The following is a 19364-nucleotide window of genomic DNA, read 5'->3' as shown; positions in this document are numbered from 1 at the left end:
GTTGTAGAGTCTCAGTCCTTGAAGATATTCAAAAGCTGTCTGGACACGGTCCTGGGCAACCTGTTCTAGGTGACCCTGCTTGAAAGGGGGGGGTTGGACCAGATGACCTCTAGAGTTACCTTCCAACCTCAACTATTCTGTGATTCTGCCAGGGATAATAATTAGTGATGTATACACCAACAATGAAATCCACAGAGGTTCAAATGTTACAGGAGGCCTCAGCAGTAAATTTTAGTCCTACTGAGGATGAACTGCAGAGATGGGAACCAGCTGCACCTTGACTAAAATTGTAGAGATCATTCTGTATTAATATTAATAAGGAACCTTTTTTAATGGAAAAAATGGACATACTTTAGTGACAACAGCTATCTAGGATCTATTCCTTCGGCGTGATCTGAGACTGAGAAAGATTACTGTTCCAGCATGCTGAATCAACAGCTTTGAAGACAAGGGAGAGGATCTATCCTCAGACTTCTCAGTTAAGGGGTGGAAAAGATTCTGGTATGATAATTGTCAGAACTGGCAGCAGTCCTTTCTATTGATTAAAATTCCCCACTGGAGGAAAAGCAAGTAATATTTTCCTTGATGAAAGCATACATCTCAAAAGAAATGAAATGAAAACTAACATAAGAAGAAATTTCCTGTAGATGTCTAAGGCAAACAAATCTATCTGGGGACAACTTGAGAGCCAGAAGATAGTTTTGTAACAATGAACCAAAGCTCTGCTATGCATAAAGGAAGTAGAGAAACTTAAGCCACCTACATATGTAATTCATAGTGTTGGAAGAAGAATCCAAAGCCAAATGCCAGTTTTTTCATTTTATACTTTCTCGCTTCTTGGTCTATTCTACTGTGATATTTCCTGTCATATCTGAACATGATCCTGAAATGCTTTACAGGCATTCTGCACTGCCCTGAGTTCTGGGGCAGTCTTTGCTTTACAACTCCAAGCTATCAGACGATGCTAATGAATGCCATATGCCAGAAATGAGGTATATATTACAAACAGTCTGTTCAAAAGAGGAATTTGAAAGGCACACCATATAAATAGTGGACTGATCTGTCCACTATGTAGGTGATTTTCTGAGCAAGAAGGGAAATATTACCATGAAACTGAAAGAAAATCAATCCGGGAACATGGAGATTGAAAGCACACTTGCAAAATGCAGATGTGTAATCCTGCATGAGATGTCACGAAGATGGATGCTGACGTAAATCTTAAAAGCTCTAGGCAGGATTTCATGGCAATAGCGAATAACTAACGAGTGAATCAGATCCCTCGACCCAAAAACTGTCCAGAAGGCAGAAACGTCCTTGTTACCAGAGAGTTCAGTTACCAAACTCTGTTTTAACACAGGCAAAATGCTGAGCCTCAGTATGAACAGGGCCAAGAGAAACTCGGAGGACTGGCTGAGTAGATATGTATCTCTTTGTAAACGCACATGTGGACTACTACTTAAAGATAGAAATAACGTCGGGGGTTTTTTTCTGGTGCAATAGAGCATGTTACACCAATTGGAAGGATTAAAAGCTGTAGTTCCAAATAATTTCTATATATTATTTAAGATGTGCTAGAGTTTTTAGGTAGATCTTTTTCACTTATAATGGTGTACCTATGCACTAATATACTCTTGTTGTCTATACTACAGTAAGGAAACTTAAGATTTATAGACAATATTCACTGCTTTACTTCTTGAAACTTTCATTGCCTTGGATCTTATTTTTCTGGCAAAGTGAACACTACCATTATATTTGGAAATTCTTCCACAGTGATATTTAATGCAAAAAATGCTGGTATTTTTCCATGAACACAGTGAGCTGAAGTCTGCTTGAGTTTGTATCAATGGATTATATATTGATTCCCTGGCATAAGTTCTCTGTGTATCAAGTATAGAGAACTATAGCACAAATTGTGCTAAGCATATAATAAAACAGTCCTTGCCCCAAGTAGCTTACAGCTAAATACAGGTACAATGTCCCATCTGGACACACAATACAAGCAAGGATAGAAGGACATTGTCAGTAGGAACACCAGGATACACAAATCAACTTGGTGTACAATTTGCAGGCTCACGTAAAAGCAACAAGGGTTTTATTAATTAGAGATTTTTTTAACCATGTAAATATGCAAGAGCGTGTAATTAGGTCACTTGTCTAGTCCTTATTCACAGGCAGTTTACTATAGTTTTCATATGGATTTCAAGCATAATCTGAAGGACGGAATGGTAGCTTTGCAAATTGATTCCTGGAATATCCTCCATACGTAGTGACAGTAAAAAGGAAGGGGCATAGCTCTTTGCAGAACTACAGTGATAAGCAATGGAAATTGCCATCATTACTGGAACAGACAGGGAAGGTAAATAGGGATAGACAAAAGTTGGATAAGCAGAAGGGGCCAAGTTTTTAAGGTATTTACAATTATAAAATTACTGTTTACATGAAACACACTGAACTGTGCAGTATCTTATTTTAGTGAGGGCCCAAAATCTATCACTCACCCAAAACCTGTGTTTTTTTCATATGTTTCAATTTAAATGAAAACTTCAAAGCATAAAGAGATGAAGCAGATTTGTATTGCCCACTTCTAAATAATTTCAGATTGAAGGATATTGGATACACCTGGGAAATGAATAAAATGTGTGATTAATTCAATCAAAAAATTAAATGCTGTCTATTATTAGTCCAAATATTTGCTATGATTAAAAGTGCTTGGGGAGTACAGAAGAGAAAGATAACATGGCTAAAGTAAACTTTCCATTTAAACAAATAAATATTTACAATTACAGAGTGATAGCAGATAGGCTACTTCTATAATTGTCTCAACATTCTGAGAGCTCTTTACTGCTGATAAGCTGAATTTATTTAACGTGTATGAATGTGTACAATTTTATTTACCACATGGGATTTATACTTTGTATATTGTTCTTTCCCAATCAGTGATGCAGAGCAATTTAATTAATATTAAAAGAGCCAAGTTCAGTTTTACGTAACAGGCTGATATTGTATGCTCTGCTCAGTTTAATAAGCTGCCAGTAATCACCAACAAAGAATTTTTCAGATGTTACAGAAGTAATGTTAACGATATGTACAGAGCCAACTTGCCAATATACTAAGATGCTGAATGAAAAGGAACATATTGATGGAGAATATGTATACCGGTGAGAAAATAAATAAATGATATTTCCTTATGGCAAGTAGGACAAACACAGAAAAAACAAGATTACCCAGTGCAAAAAATAAAACAAAACAAAACAAAATTTAAAAAATCCTCCCTGCCTAAGAATAACTAAGAAAAATATGAATATAAATTATTTAAAACAAATTAGAATTTAAAAAAAAAGAAAAAAAGGCCTAGAATTTTAGTGCAGATGGAAAACAGATCACCATTACTAAAAGAACCTCTCATTTCTTAAAAGAAGATTGTATAAAATTTGCAGCCACAATATTTTTTAAAGACCAGCCAAAAACTTTTGGTATAACTATAGATAGAAATGGCTTAGGAGAATTCACAGTAGTGCTAAAATTATCTAGATTACATAAGAGGAAGAACACATTTCATAAAAGCATTGTGTAATATTCAACCCTCATGTAACCATCAGTTGTAAGTTGCCATGACAGAGACTATTTTTCTTCAATTATTCTATTTCTTAAGCATCAATTCAGGGATCAGTTCAGTTTCTTTCTGACTTTTTCTTCACTCATATGCTCGAGATATAGAAGAGAAATTATACATTCAGAAACATGTATTCAAGGGTTCCATTATGGGTTGCTTTAACATTAAACTTTTCTAAATTACTGAGGATGTAGTAATAGTAAAGGGCAGCTGAAACAAAAGAGCTGCTTGTATTAACCTTTGCAAGTATATCACTTTCTAGTAAAGAAAATCAAAAGCAAATTAAATTGGAAGCATAATGGTAGGCAAATATACAAGTAAGCAAATGACAGAAAAAAACGTGTTTCAGTTTGAAATAGTTTGAAGCAAGTAACAATGCTAACTCAAAAGATACTAGAGCTAATAAAAGTAGCAAAACAATTTTACTACATTTTCATTTTGAAGGCATTTGAGAATATCCATTGTTAATCTTCAAATATGCTAATATTTTCTCTTCTGCTTTGATGGGCTTTTTTAATCTATCTTTTCTTTCCCATTTCATATTCTTTTCCTCAAAAGTTGAAAAACGTGACCTTGATGGAAGAATCCAGAAATAACAAAAGTGCATGGAATCCAGGTGCAATCTTTCTATACAAAAGGGAATTATGTGTACAAAGGTGTTTGATTAAAGCTTAAAATGGTTATAAAACTTAGTCAAAGTTTCAGCAAAGTTCACAAGATTTATTAAATCACCTATTGGTAGAGAATGCCTGGATGTGACTCTAAAATATATGTAATTGTGTTTGTTTGGTTAGTTTATCTGAAAATAGATATAAAGCTGAAACAACCTTAATTTGAAACATATTATATACACTCAGAGAGCAAGAAGGCTGCTTTAAATCTGAAGATAAAATACTCTTTAAACTCAAATACAGCAATCAAATCAAGGGAAATGATAAGACTGAGGCAAGACATTACACATAACAGAATCAGGTCCTCTGTAGTTAAAAGGCTTGTACACTTTCCACTGCAAAGAACTGGACATAAAATTTACAGCTGCTGTACCTTGTATCTGCTCTCACCTATGTCTCTTTTATTTAAAGTTATCCCTTTTACACCATTATAATTTACTGTGCATAGAACTAGATGCACTAAACAGCTAACAGGTTGGAGTCAGTAGCTGCAAAAGTGTATTGCTATAGAATTTTCTTTTACATTTATACAACAAGTGTTTAGAAAAGCAGAAAATAAAAATTATTATTATTTAGTAACGTTGGATTTAGAATGGGATAATCCTGGGCAAATGAGTCCTCAGTCAAACATTGTTTCAGATTGCTACGACCATTAAGAGCCATAGCTTTAGCAAGTCAGCTTAGTATCATTAAAGCCAATGTTGTAAAAAAAATATATATACACCTACATGAACGGTTGATATGATTTGTGTATCTGCATGTCTCAAGACAACATTAAAATATACACTCAGCTTTGAAGACGTGTGTCTTTCTTGAGTTATCCCTTTGAACACATCAGCTGGGTCGTAAAAAATAGATTTGTATTATACATCACCTTGCAGCATTTCTAACAAAGTAAATGCAAGTGTATTTTAAAAGAAAAAATGTAAGAAGTTATTTCATTTGAATCATATTCTAATGATAAAGGTAAGTAAGGTAAGAAAGGAAGAAAGGAGGAAAGGAAGAAGAGAAGAAAGAAATTACACACTAACTTGGCAGCTGACATCCATTCCAGCCTCCAGAAGCACCTGTACAACAGCTTTGTGGCCATTACGTGCAGCGAGATGCAAAGGAGTGTGTTTTCTTGTATTACAGTTCATCAGGTTTGGATATGCTTTGATGATCATTTTTACAACACGCAGACGTCCATAAAGTGCTGCCAGATCCAGAGGTGTTTCTAGTTTGTTGTTCCTTATTGTTGGGTCTGTTAGCTCTTCTAACAGAACAGCAACTACTTCTGAATGACCATATTGAGCGGCACAATGCAGGGCTGTTTCATTTTCATTGTTCTGTTAAAACAAAACAAAAGCTTCAGAAATTCATGTCTAATAACACAAGAAAACTGCTCAGCTTCTATAAATTGCCTCCATGAGATCGCTACACAGGCAGGGTTTGCAATATAACATATGGTAATGCATGTTAAATGCTTCAGAATGACTCCACTAAAATTTTACTAATAATACATTAATACTTCAGCTTTGTGGCCCTTAAGCAGATCAGGTCCCTATGTGTCCACATTGCTCCCAATCCATTTTTAACAACATTCCCCAAAAAACCTTGTTGCTCATGATATGCCGAAATATGTAACCCTTCTTGATTCAACTGTTCCTGAAATCATAGTTGAATCCTTCTCTCAGAAATGCTCTGACACTTATCTGAAGTCTCTCTTCTTAACTGGTTTTAAATTGTAGCAGTTTGTTATTAGAGTAGGGAAATTACAGAGAAAAACTGTGTAATGAAAATGCATCAGGCTCATGGCTAGTTTCACATATCACGATAAAAAGTTACTATCAAGACAACAATCAAAGCTTGGAAGAAGGCACAATAGCAAATGTAGATATTAGAAAGACTTAGCATATCACGTAAGCAGCTAGTCTTCGCAGGGCTCCAGGGAGATGTGCGTGTGCATTTTAAGGCATATGCGTACTTGTATGCTGTGGACTGAATAAGTTTTTGCTTTATAAAGCAATGCCCCCCCAAGTCTTTCCCCAAAAACTATTTAATAATCTTAATAATAAATAAATATTGAGAATAAGCAGTATCTTCTTTAATTGTTTTCTTCCGGTTCTGCCTGTACACTTGCAATCCTAAACAGACAAATAACTTCAGGCAGAAAGGAAAGAAATAATTTATAGAGCTCTCTGAATTCTATATGCCATCTATATTATTAATATACCTTATGTAGTCTCTACGAAGCCTTGAAATAGACTAGACACTATAAATTTTAAAAGTATGTACATTGAATGCCTCTTCTGATATATGATTTATAAAATTTTGTGACAGTTTTGAAAATGCTGTAAAAGTAGAAAGCCAATAAGCTAATATGTCATATAAAGAAATAAAAAATTAATGTAACTTCAGAAAAGATACTAGAGAAAGGTAGAAATATAATTCTAAAGAAAGAAGAAGAGATAAATCTGAATCCATAGGCTGTATTTCTCAAGGAAACAACTGAAGAAAGTTCTGGGGACAGAGAACTGAAAATAGAAAAAAAGATTTGTCTTTAGAAAGACAGAAAGGGTGAGAGAATCAGAGAAATGAGGCTTTGGCCTCTTACTCAAAAGCTAGCTAGGATAAGAAAATCCATGTTGCACAGTAATATCTAGAAAGGCGGAACGAGGGAAAACTTTTTTTTTCTTTTTGGTAGCAGTGCTTCGAATTCTATAATCAAGAACTTAAATCTTGGGTTTGTGATTTTAACAACATTGCTGTCATTTTAATGTGATCTTGTAATTTAAAACGACTCAGATGAACCTGGGAGACAGAAGAGACAGATCAACACATTCAGATAAATTAATGTTGCAGATATACTCCTCAGCTGTCTACAACACTACACAAGATCCCAGAGACTGGAATGTGTTTCCTGCTAAACTGCAAGACGGAAGCTGGAAAGTAGGAAGAGCCAATTGTAGGAAGTTTCCATTGGCAGACATGGCTTGATGACTAATAAATATTTGAATCATTGTGCATTATTCAGACCACCACATCGTCTTTCTCTATTACATAGACCATAAATTCAGGTTAATATATGTACTATCACAGTGCTACATGGCTGCAATGATCTATCAACTACCTATGATATACTTTTTGTGCGCTAGTGACTTCTAACATATCCTTTATACAGGACTGGGGAAAGCAATTTTTTTATGTACAGTGGTATACCCCAAATCACAAGCTTAGTTTATTAGAATTTATTTTTAGATTGTCAGTATTTCATGGACAGAACTGCATAGATGAACAAGCAATTGCAGTCTAATTTTGTGTACGATTACCACAATTAAGTATGAAAATCAGATAATTGCACATAAAATGGCCAATTATGGTAATTTGTGCCTACAGTTACTGTATTTACATATCCAATAGAAATAGTTACACAAAGAAATTAGATATATCACTATATCCACATTCTGTGAGGTAAATACCAAATACACGTTTACTATACAATTGTCAGATATATCTATCTATCCAATACCCGTTTATGTTTGAAATTTTTTCAAGCATTTCTGGATAATATATAAAGTATCTGCAGTCTTATGCCAATAATCTAATATTGTAGTTTAAAGGTATTCTGATTAAATTTTCAAAGAGACGTAAAAATTAAACTGGCTATGGCCTTTTTCTCAAAATGAGGTGACTGGCCAAAATTTCAGCCACAGATAAAATCACATAGAGGCCAACCAGTCCAAATCACTGCTGCTGTGCAGCAAACTGAAATTTGCTCCCTCTAAATAAAGAATATCCAACTGAATTTTCATGCAAAGGCATATTTACAGAAAAGTATATTTTAAAACAGCATGGTGCATAAAAGCATCTGTAAATGTGAAGAAAATGTTATTATTTTCAAATGAACATTGTTGAATATTTTTGTATGGTTTGTTGCTTTGCATTTCCCATATTAAAGCTACATTTCAGTTAATGACAAATCAAGCTGATTCAAAATTAAAAAGAACTAGGTACCACTGAAATAAAATAGAAGAATCCAACCTGGACAAACATGATGATTAAATTACCTACATGCAGTCAGAACAGGCATTGTATATATTGTGTTATCAGAGCTGAGAGGTACTACCTAATTAAAACTTAATAATACAACATCCTTCCCTTTTTAAAATGTAAATTAATCAACTCATTTCAGGTATAAAAGAAAGAATGATTTTTAACTTTCAAAGAGAGAATTACAACTTGTTTAACTGCCCTCTGAATTTATCCACTTTGACAATTTAGTACTAGTTACATAAAATAAGTCACCTTAGAAGCAAGAGGTTTTACTGAGGAGAGAGGATAGTTTTTAAGTAGGTTTTGACAGAGTCTGCCATCTTCAAATTTAGGAAAAGAGGGAATGCCTACCAGCTAGACACAGTTGGTTCAGCATTCCCAGAAAGAACCCTAAGATGGAGGAGGCTATAACAGTGCCTAATGTATATTTCCTGGACTGGAAGAAGCATTATCTTCTTCCTCTTACCCCTCATGGAAAGATGGACATGGATGTCTCAGTGTCACGAACTTCCTCCTTCAGGCATTTGTTTATAGAAGACATACAGTAAGAATAAAAAAAACCACCAAACACAACATATGATGATATTTTAAGAGTTGAAGTTATGTGATTTCCTTGGTCCCAAAAACGCTGTTACTTCTGACTTGTCTTCTGTGTGGACAAAGCTAACCCAGGTGTAACTCTACTGATTTTAAGGTACTGTTTGTCCTCATATCTCTAAAATAGCTTATTACTTTGAAGAAATATTTGAAAGACACAAAAAATTATTCTTGAAGAAATTAATAATAATTTAGTACTATTGCCTACATTTTCAGTCCCAAATGTAAACAGCTGTTTCTGGAGTACAGAAAGTTTATACGCTAATGCTCATTGCCATGAACAGTTAACCTGCTATGAAAAGACAAATGTCTGCATGCATGTTACCATTGTGTGATTAGATCTTCAAATCTGATGTCCAAGGGCTAATAAGGCATCTAGCGCTCAAGAAACCAGAATGCTTTTAGAAATTTCAGATACTTCATTACATGTTAGAAACTACAAGATAGATCCTAAGACTGAATGAGTCAAGAAAAAGAAGGATCTAGAAATCAGAACCAGGTAAGACATACAAAATGTAAGACAAAAAGAGAAGAGTAGACCAATATTATGCAAAAATAGTATAAAACAGAAGTCCCTAATATTCATAATTAATAATATTTTAAACAAGCATTTATTCATATGGCCCAATGGACCTCTTTCAGAAATAAGGAAGGTATCTTATGATTCAGCTTTTAACCTTCTGTAATTTTCCTCTTCATTATTTGTTACATGGGTCTCTTCATGGGCACGATCCTGACATTTTCTAGCCTTTCTGTTCATCTGTTCTCTTCCACATACAGCGAGAACTCGGACTTCTGTTGCTGCAAACTGATTGTGCCTTCACAGCATTGCATCTTGTCAGTACTGCAGGCTGTACTACATCATTTAGCTACTGAGAACGCATGCCACCACAAAATCTATAATGTCTCTTAAGGTCTATTCATTGGAGGACAGATTAGCAAGTATGTTATAGAGACAATCATTGTAGCTTGGCAGTCTGATAGAGGTACAGGAAATACCAAGAGAATGAATTGCTCTCATGAATATTATATAGGTCCTTGTAAAGACATTATTACACAGTGGGTATATTTAGGACTTATACTGCATAGTTGTGTAGTTTAAAGCTCCTAAAGTCCATGCAAGTACTGTACAAGCAACAATGACTATCAAGTAGTGATTTTACAGACCTTTCCAAAGAATGCTCAACTCTTTTATTATCTAAGCATTTTTATGATGAACTTGAAAAGGAAGACTTCCTAAATCACTGAGGCATTTCTTTGTCACATAAGCCCAATGTCAAGTAACTGAACAAGACAATATATCCAAGACAGAGAAAGGAATGATCTCAGGATGGTCTTACTTCATCTATTAAAATAGGAAGGCAGTTTCCTGAGAAGTTCCACCAATATAAGTTAATTATTCTGAAAAAAATAAGGAAGTTTGCCTGAATGATTCGGCAAGTAGCATGTCACTGTATTTAATTACAATGGGAATTAAAGTGCTTTCCTGGATGTCTAGGGCAAAGGCTGAACAATGTTACAATAGAACCACTAAACACAGACAAGAATGAGGAGAGCTCTTGGGAACAACATTGTAACTTTATTGTGCATTCTCTTTGAGGCAGGGAATGGGTTTTTACATGGTGCATGGATTTTTACAGTTTATGTGGAAAAACAGCTAATGACATCCTTCTTATCACACATCATCAATGAACCTGTCTAATTTGAAAGTCATGAAAGAAATAAAAAGCCCATAAATTTCCTTATCAAATGCTCTCTTAAACACAAACCCAAGCATTAGAATTTAGGCATCTCTAATATTTCCAGATATATTTTCAAAACTGATTTAAAAATCAAAGCATTTAAGACAAGACTAAATATTTTCCTTCTTCATTCTGCTACAACTGTAATTGTACTCAGACGAAAAATTATTCACAACTTTGCTTACATTCAAAAATTTAGAAACCTGAGAGTTCATACCTATTAGGTATTTAAAAGAAGCTGTATATTTTATCACTGCATGTGTTTCTCTAACTTTGTTGGTTTTTTTTTAAGACCTACCATTCCTGAGTGATTGAATTTTTTCTTTACTGCATGCTACTCTGCTCCATTTCTATTTTTTCCTTCTCGGTGCAGTTTAAGCTTCTGTATTCTAATCCCTAATGAACATTCCAGTAACAAGTGATGTCCCCCTAGGGTCTGTACTGGGACCAATACTATTTAATGTCATCATCAATGACATAGATAATGGGATGGAGTGCATCCTCAGCAAGTTTGTGGATGACACCAAGCTGAGTGGTGCAGTTGCTATGCTAGAGGGAAGGGATGCCATCCAGAGGGACATTGACAGGCTGGAGGAGCGGGCCCATGTGAACCTCAGGAAGTTCAACAAGGCCAAGTGCAAGGTCCTGCACCTGGGTCAGGGCAATCCCCAATATCAGTACAGACTCAATAATGAAATACCCAGGAGCAGCCCTGCAGAGAAGGACTTGGGGATACTGGTGGATGAAAAATTTGATACGAGCTGGCAATGTGTGCTCGCAGCCCAGAAAGCCAATCCTATCCTGGGCTGCATAAAAAGAAGCGCGGCCAGCAGGTTGAGGGAGGTGATTCTCATCATCTACCCTGCTCTTGTGAGACCCCACCTGAAGTACTGCATCCAGCTCTGGGGTCCCCAGCACAAGGACTACATGGACCTGTTAGAGCAGGTCCAGAGGAAGGCTGTGAAAATGATCAGAGGCCTGGAACACTTCTCCTATGAAGAACAACTGAGAAAGCTGGGGTCATTCAGCCTGGAAAAGAGAAGGCTCTGGGGAGACCTTATTGCAGCCTTTCAATATATAAAGGGGGCTTGTAAGAAAGACGGAGACTTTTTACCAGGGCCTGTAGTGACAGGACAAGGGGCAATGGTTTTAAACCGAAAGAGGGTAGATTCAGACTGGATATAAGGAAGACATTTTTTATGATGAGGGTGGTGAGATTTTGGAACAGGTTGCCCGGAGAAATTGTGGATGCTCCATTACTGAAAGTGTTCAAGGTCAGGTTGGAGAAGACTTTGAGCAACCTGATCTAGTAAAAGATGTCTCTGTCCACGGCAAGCGGGTTGGACTAGATGATCTCTGAAGGTCCCTTCTGACCCAAACCATTCTATGATTCTGTGATTCTATGAACATGTTCTAATGAGTATCTTTACCATATAAGAACAATATGATGACAAATAAAGATGCCATTGTCCCATAATTTAGAGAATACTTGGATTTAGATAGTAATATTTTTCAAAAAGACAATTTTTGTAAAAGTTATTGGGAAAAATTCTGCTGCAAATTACCCAGTGTGAATCAAAATCAAACCTACTGAACTCCCATTGAAATTAACCTTTACTTATGTGGAATCAAAATTAAAAAGTAATTCTATAATTTGTTGACTACTTTGAATAAAGGTTTTCTTCAAATTTATTGCTGTGATCGGCTCAAATCAAAAAGATTCCCTCTGCACATTTTTTTTCTTCTATAAAGGGTACAATAAAAGCTACAATTTAAGGGGAGGGGGGGAACATCAAATGCAGAACATGAAAATGATTGTTTTTGCAGGCTACTTTGGAACCGAATTGTACTTCTGGAAGTCCCTGAGGTGTCACTGAGAGAAGCATATAATGTCTGTGCTTCATTTTGATGATTTGGGGAAGACAGTAAATATGTTAGCTGTTAGGTGGTTACATACTATGCACGCATCCTGAACTCTTTTCCTTCACATTTCAGAAGAAGTGTCAAATGGCATTAAGGAAATGTGAGTGGTTTTTATGACAATTACAATTTGATGCACAAAAAAATTCTACAGTACATTAAATACATAAATGTAAGGAAAAAGACATGCTATGTGCATAAAGAAAAACAGGCAGAATCACAAAACAGAGAACATCATTGAGAAATTTCAGAATTGTTCACATTTTTTCCTGTCAATGTTTTACTACTCATATTCTGTCAATATATATTAAAAATACATTTTGAACTTGATATTTATTCCTGATGTCATTCACCTTTTTTGCATGTGATTTCCTGCACTAATACCAGGCACTACATATTGACCTATATGTGGCTGTTATTTATTATTAATTTTTTCATAGATTAGGATTTCTTATCAATTATGTAATTTTATGCTGAGAGCTGCCATAATAAATGTTTGTGCTACCCAGATGTCTTTACATAAACATGTAAGTAGCCTGACTGTTAACAGCACACCTTTTTATTATATTTGGTATTAACCTACTAACAAATCTTGATCTCATACTACCTACTTGATCTTCATTCAATTTATAATTTACATATTTTCAAGTCTTCATCAATGAAGTTTAAACACTTACATGTTTTGTAATTTCACCATATTTTGTAATTTCAAACATACACCATGGATGTCAACTAAGACACCTGTATTAAACAGTGATAGAATTATTCTTACGTAATTGTTATGCTGTAACCATTTTCTGTGTGTAGAGTTACCAGCCCACATGGCACCACTCCCATAAAATAATTGTCATTTAACTGTTTGCCTCTTTACTGTTTTTTTCAACTTTATGTAATAGGAACAGTAGGGGGCATTCAGAGCTTTAGATGCTGGATATGGCTGGATATGATCCTATGACGCTAGTTAACTGCATTTTAAATGTGTAGAATGCAGTTCAAGTAATTTACAGTATACCATATTAAATCCATTAATTCATGTAGGATACATTTATGCATCATGAGCTTCTCATTTACTTCTTTGTTGTGTTGTTCGTTACTTTCACTTAAGTTCTTAGAAGCATTTCTTTTACATGGAATTTTAATAAAATAGGTGAAAACCAAAGATGTATTACAAATTAGTTGCAACAATTTTTAAATAATGAACAAAATTATTTTCTTAAACTGATAGCACATACATTCTTAATGTGATCCTTACTAAAAAAAAAAAAAAAAAAAAAAACCAAACCAAAACCAGGAAAAAAAGTCTGACTTGAGTATATTATTTGCTGTGGGCAAAAAGTGTCAGGAAAAATACCCATCTTTCTCCCCAATTCTCAGATGAAAAAAGAAGGAAGAAAAATAGCCCAGGATTTCTTATAAGCTGTAGCTTCAGCTCCACAGATCTGAGAGAAGATATGAGAGCTATGAGAAGCCAACTGCCTTATACAGCCTATCAGCAAATAAGCAAAAGCCTCAGAAACCTATAGACTCATAAGAATGTACAATAGGTACGAGGGTGAGGATGCCACTCTGGTGTTATTTGAGGATATGTGGGTGGAAATGGCTTTATATCAGCATGGTATTTCCCTCATTCCATGATATGGATAATATTCTCCTGTGTAGAGTGCTAATTAGCATGGGAAATTTGGTGCCAGCAAAGTGGTCCACCTACGAAAGCTGGCCACTGCCTACAGTGGAACACCACTGGATTTACAAGGTCAGAAGAACTATGTATGTATGAGTTTAACTTCAAAGTTTAATATATCCAATATTTCTTGTGAGGATTGCTCACGCATTTTCCATTATAAATTTTTTGGGTAAAATGCATAAACAGCAGGAGATCTAATGACAAGACCTTTTTTTAGTCAGTGGGGTACAGAATCAGATGCTTCCCTGCTTATGTTCTCCAGCGATCAAACCAGAGAAACTGGACAGCACGCCTAATCAACCTCGAGAATATTCTAGAAGTTTGGATATATATGTGGGATTGGGAAGAAGTAGGTTTGAATTTACATTTCTCTTTCTGATCTTACTGAAATATCTTTTTCACTATCCCTCTCTGAAGTTTCTGCATAGCTTCCAGTTTTCTGTCAGTAGAGTACAAGCAAATGGATAACATACAATCAGAAAGCTGCTTTTTTATTTCGTTGCAGAAATAAAACTGAAAAAAACCTTCTCCTTGACAAAAGGTAATCCTGCAATTCAACTGGTTTCATCCTACATGAAACAGCTGATGAGAATGAGAAACTCGGAGAAACTCCTAATCTGCAACTCAGACCACAGAATGACAAGTCTTGGTTTTTGTATTTTTTCTTGGATGAGCCAGGGTATTACAGGATTTCCCAGAAGACTGTCACGTGGGCATATTTTATTACTTTATTTTCCTATATTTCCTGCACTAATACTTGATATTCGTATTATATTTATTGTATGGATTCCAAAGACTAAGTGTATAACCTCAAATATAAATGGATTATTCAAGGAATGGCACCTCACACTTGGTTAAGTGTTTGTAGTTTAGGTCTAACATTTCTTATTTTCTCACAGTTTGCCTTCCAGACACACTAACATAGACACTGAGAGTGCAATTCATTTGCTAGATTGTACTTTGCCATTTGAGGTGCTGTAGAGTACCCTACCTGGAGTCCATCAGCCACTCCACAAGGACATTGAAATTTTGAGCATCCTCTGTCATACCTTCAGGCCAGTGCAGATGTCTCTGTTACTGCAGAGCCTTAGAAGATACTGGATTTCTGTGTTTGGGCAAATGAATCTTGCCTTACTTTTGGTCACCTGAATAACCCTGTTGGCTCCTGTGATTACACTGACTAGACCTCTGTGGAATAAAATGGTGCATATGCAGGCAATGTAGACACTAAAATTTAGATCTGAATCTGGAGCTGACTCCCACCTTTACATTCCAATAACTTCCTGATTACCCTGGCAAATTCAATAGCTTATGGTCACTAGTCATATTTCACAGCCTACTTCCAGTCCTCAAGAAGTTCAGATAGTGTCAGATTTTAATCACGTTCTTTCTTTCTATTTCTAAATACTAACCCTACAAATGGACCATATAAGAATATACAGAATGAAAACAGAAGGTGTGCCATATGCTTGACAACAGAATGCAACATATTTATCCTGCCCTTACCCACTGTAATACTCTCACCATTTTTTCCTAGTATTTATGTGTCCTTTCTGCTGCACATGCTTACATGCAGTCCATCTGGTTTGTCATTTATCTCTGCATATCAGTTCATTTACAGTACACTCAAAATATACCACAAATATTAATTTTATCTCAAACTTTTTCAGGAATTTAATATCTAATAAAGTTAAAAAGATAAAGGGTTTATGCAAATTTACATCACTATATATAATATGCATAGTTAGAATATGTCTTCATACAATTTTTCAGAAACAAGCAGAAGGTTTTCTCATACTTTTAAAATCTAAGTTCCTTTAGGTCAGTGTCCATCCAGAAGAAAGATACCTGGTATGCTTATATTGGAAGATTTTATCAGTCTTGGAGAAGAAATTACTGAAACAATGGAAAATAGATTTTTTTTTTAATTTGGCTATAAATTTGCCAGATCTAAAGAATATATGCTTCTCTTTTCTGATGATGTACATAAATATTTTTTATCACTTCACCTGTTCATTCACTCTGGAGTGTGATGGGCCATGATGGATGAGAATCTTCACAATGTCTACATCTCCTCTCCAAGCAGCCAAGTGAATAGGAAAATAACCTTTATTATCTGCCACATTAGTTGATGCTTCATACTGAAGTAATTTGAGAACTATATCCCTGGAAAACAGGAAGTAAATCTAAAAATTGACAGGAAGTTTATTTTATTAAGTTTTTACATGAACATACATATTATAATTTTTCTTACCCTGAAAAACAGAAAAAAAAATATATTTCAAGTGAAAATTGCTATAAAAATGAAGACCAAGAATTTCTAAAAATGAAATAGATAGTAAAACATAGCCAAAATGTTATTCATTGTAATGATTCTTACTTCTTATTAATACCTGTCAACAATATTATCATCAGCTCTCTGAATCTGTTTCTTTCAATGGGATCACCTGGCCATGGAACCATTTTTTGAATTTGCCAGTCAAGGCCACATGCATGTCCCTCAAGACAAACCTTCCAGGTACTAAAGGCAGAGAAGTACTCCTATCCCCATCATTGCTGAGTTCTGGAGGCAAGGAGATGAGAGGGTAGCTTTATGGACACGGTTCTTGCAGTAAGGCTTAAAAGCAACATGTTTTCTTCTTCTTTAAGGCATTATGTCAGAGAGTTCTTTTGGAGGAAACGATTTAATGATGACCTAGTTAGAGATATACCATCTTCTCTGGAATAACTGTTTCTATTTTCATTTCCCACACCCAGCTTCCTGAGAGCAGTGAAGAAAAAAGTGATCTTATTATTTTAGTTCTTATTATATTGCTTTCAGTATTTTCAGAGTGGCTTATCATACATTAAACGAAAGATTAGTATAAGCTGGTATATTGCATCCCTGATTTTTAAACAGTCTCCTGTACTTAACTTCAAAGGTTAAACTTAAAAATCAACTGTGTGGTATGACCATTGGTTATCAAGTAGGTCAAAAAGTAAATAAATTCTGTCTTATCTCTCCATTTGTCTTCTCATAGTTTGACACAGACAGGCCTCATTAGTTATTAAGTTAATAGCATCTATGATCCAGTATGGGCAGTTCCATGCACATTTTTGCTGAATATGGAAACACTGGCTCTTACCAATTTTGCTCAAAAAATCGGGGGCGGGCGGGCATGAAAGGAATTCAGTGCAGCCTATGTTATGACTCTAAATGAAGGCCTTGACTACAAATTAAGACAGAAGGCAAATCCCGAGGCAATTGTTCTCCCAACCTTGATGGAACCTTATTTAATTGCCTGTTGAGAAAAAAATGTGGCAAGTAAGAGTGAATATATCCAGGTCAAAACAAACTCCCAATTGTCTCCAAAAGAAATCATAGACATACTGGAGTCATCACATCTAAGCTTTGAGGGAGACTTTAAGCTGGATTTTGCTTACTCCTGACAATGTCAAATAACATGAAAACAACCAAGAAAGAGCAGCTCCACTACAGAGTGATTTTTCCTACACCAAAAGTTCCAGAAAAGTGACTCCCGAGACTTTGTAGTACAACTAAGGTTTGAGAGGCTTCTTGTGTCATAATAGTTGGTCTTGCAGTAGATGGTCTAACGAAGGCTAGAGATACAGAGTAGTTTGAAAGGGATACAAATCAAAGGAAACAGAAATTGAAATATGTAGGGGAAAAACAGCAAAAAAACCCTCCACAACTGAAATCTATAGATAATGATATACAGCAACTATTGGGAAGAGTCTGTTGCAAGATTCAAGCTACAAAATAGAACCTAGGTCTCCTTCATCCTTCAATAATGTCCTGACCCATCACACTTCTCTAGGGTGAGTCTTTTTTAGTGCTCTGTCAGAACTTTTTCATTTTGTAGAAATAAATTTCAGAGGGAAGACTGAGAGTCCTTAGCCCAGTAACATTACTGGGCTAAGTAAAATTACTTAGAGAGACTGGATTCAAGTCCCTGCCCCAGATATGATTTAATTACTTACATAAAGCAGAACAGTTTCAAAAGGAAAGAGAACTATCCCAGAATAACCAAGGAGGGAATTCATCACATACACTGATCAAGCAGGGACTTGAACACTAGTGTCCAACAAGTGTCCCAGCCACAAATTATTGATTGGGTCATTAAGTCTTATGTTCTCACTTTTCCTGAAAAACTTAGAAATCTCTCAAGTCCATCCCAATGTAAAGTGTGAAAAAATAAAACCTCAAAAGTTTTCAAAGGACAAGAACTTCTCTTAAGTGGGAAGGCTCTCATGTCAACAGACTGTACCCAATATTGATTTTGAATATCAAGTTTCAAATCTGAAACAGAGTGTAAAGCTATTAATTTGTTATTTGTGGTGACTAATGAAATTACAACCACCAGATGTCTGTCCAGTTCTATTGCTGACAGTGCTACCGTTGTAGCAGGATCAGTATGACGGCTTTGATAGCAGGTCCTGAACCATCATGATTTATCATGAAATACGTCATGATGTATTTCAGTTTACTTTACTATAACAAGCTATAAATGTGATGTCAATAACTGCTACTTACCCTGCTGTGAGGGTAAGGGGTCATAGCAGCCAGTGGCTGTTATGACCTTTTCAAAAGCTGCAGTTATATCGGCTGCTGTACATACGTCCACATCTTGAAGTTCTCTCTGTCTTCAGCAGAAGTTTGGCCTGGAAATGCTGAAAATGCTATTTGGCTTTTGTATGTTTGGGGATTTTACAGTTTATATTGCTAGGATTCACTTGAAATCTCCAACAGATTCAGTGTTTTTACAAAAATACTTTTACTTTTCTGGGTAACTATTGGTTTATAGTCAGTATTAAACATGCTAAAGCCAGTTTTCATCTATTTAAAACTAGCAATCTTTGCAAGCGAAGGCTTGGGCTTCTGTCAGTCAAAAATGTGCAATGGCACAAGAAACAATCCATAAACTATAAACAAGAGAAATGTGATTTTCTCTCTCTTTAAAAAATGCTGAGTTTAATAGACCATATTAAGGACTTAGACCTAATTCTATGGAGGTAAAATATATTAATGGATGATTCTGAATCTTGCTACAGAACTGAAATTTTGGGAAATGCACAATATATAGCTTAACAGTATTTTAACT

At 35.4% G+C, this 19364-nt stretch overlaps 1 protein-coding gene across 1 annotated transcript in view; it reads right to left on the bottom strand.

Annotated features, from left to right (window-relative positions):
- Positions 1–19364, bottom strand: part of ANKS1B (ankyrin repeat and sterile alpha motif domain containing 1B) — a gene marked incomplete at both ends in the record, with an annotated part of 442459 nt that overhangs the window by 372702 nt on the left and 50393 nt on the right. The window contains 2 exon segments of the mRNA XM_082308774.1: positions 5316–5612; positions 16272–16428. Of these exon segments, the coding sequence (XP_082164900.1) occupies positions 5316–5612; positions 16272–16428 (454 nt within the window).

This window comes from Platalea leucorodia (assembly GCF_965183815.1).
Source record: "Platalea leucorodia genome assembly, chromosome: 4".
NCBI lineage: Eukaryota > Metazoa > Chordata > Aves > Pelecaniformes > Threskiornithidae > Platalea > Platalea leucorodia.
The sequence above is the reverse complement of the archived record's forward strand: the minus strand, read 5'-3'. Positions and strand labels throughout refer to the sequence as shown.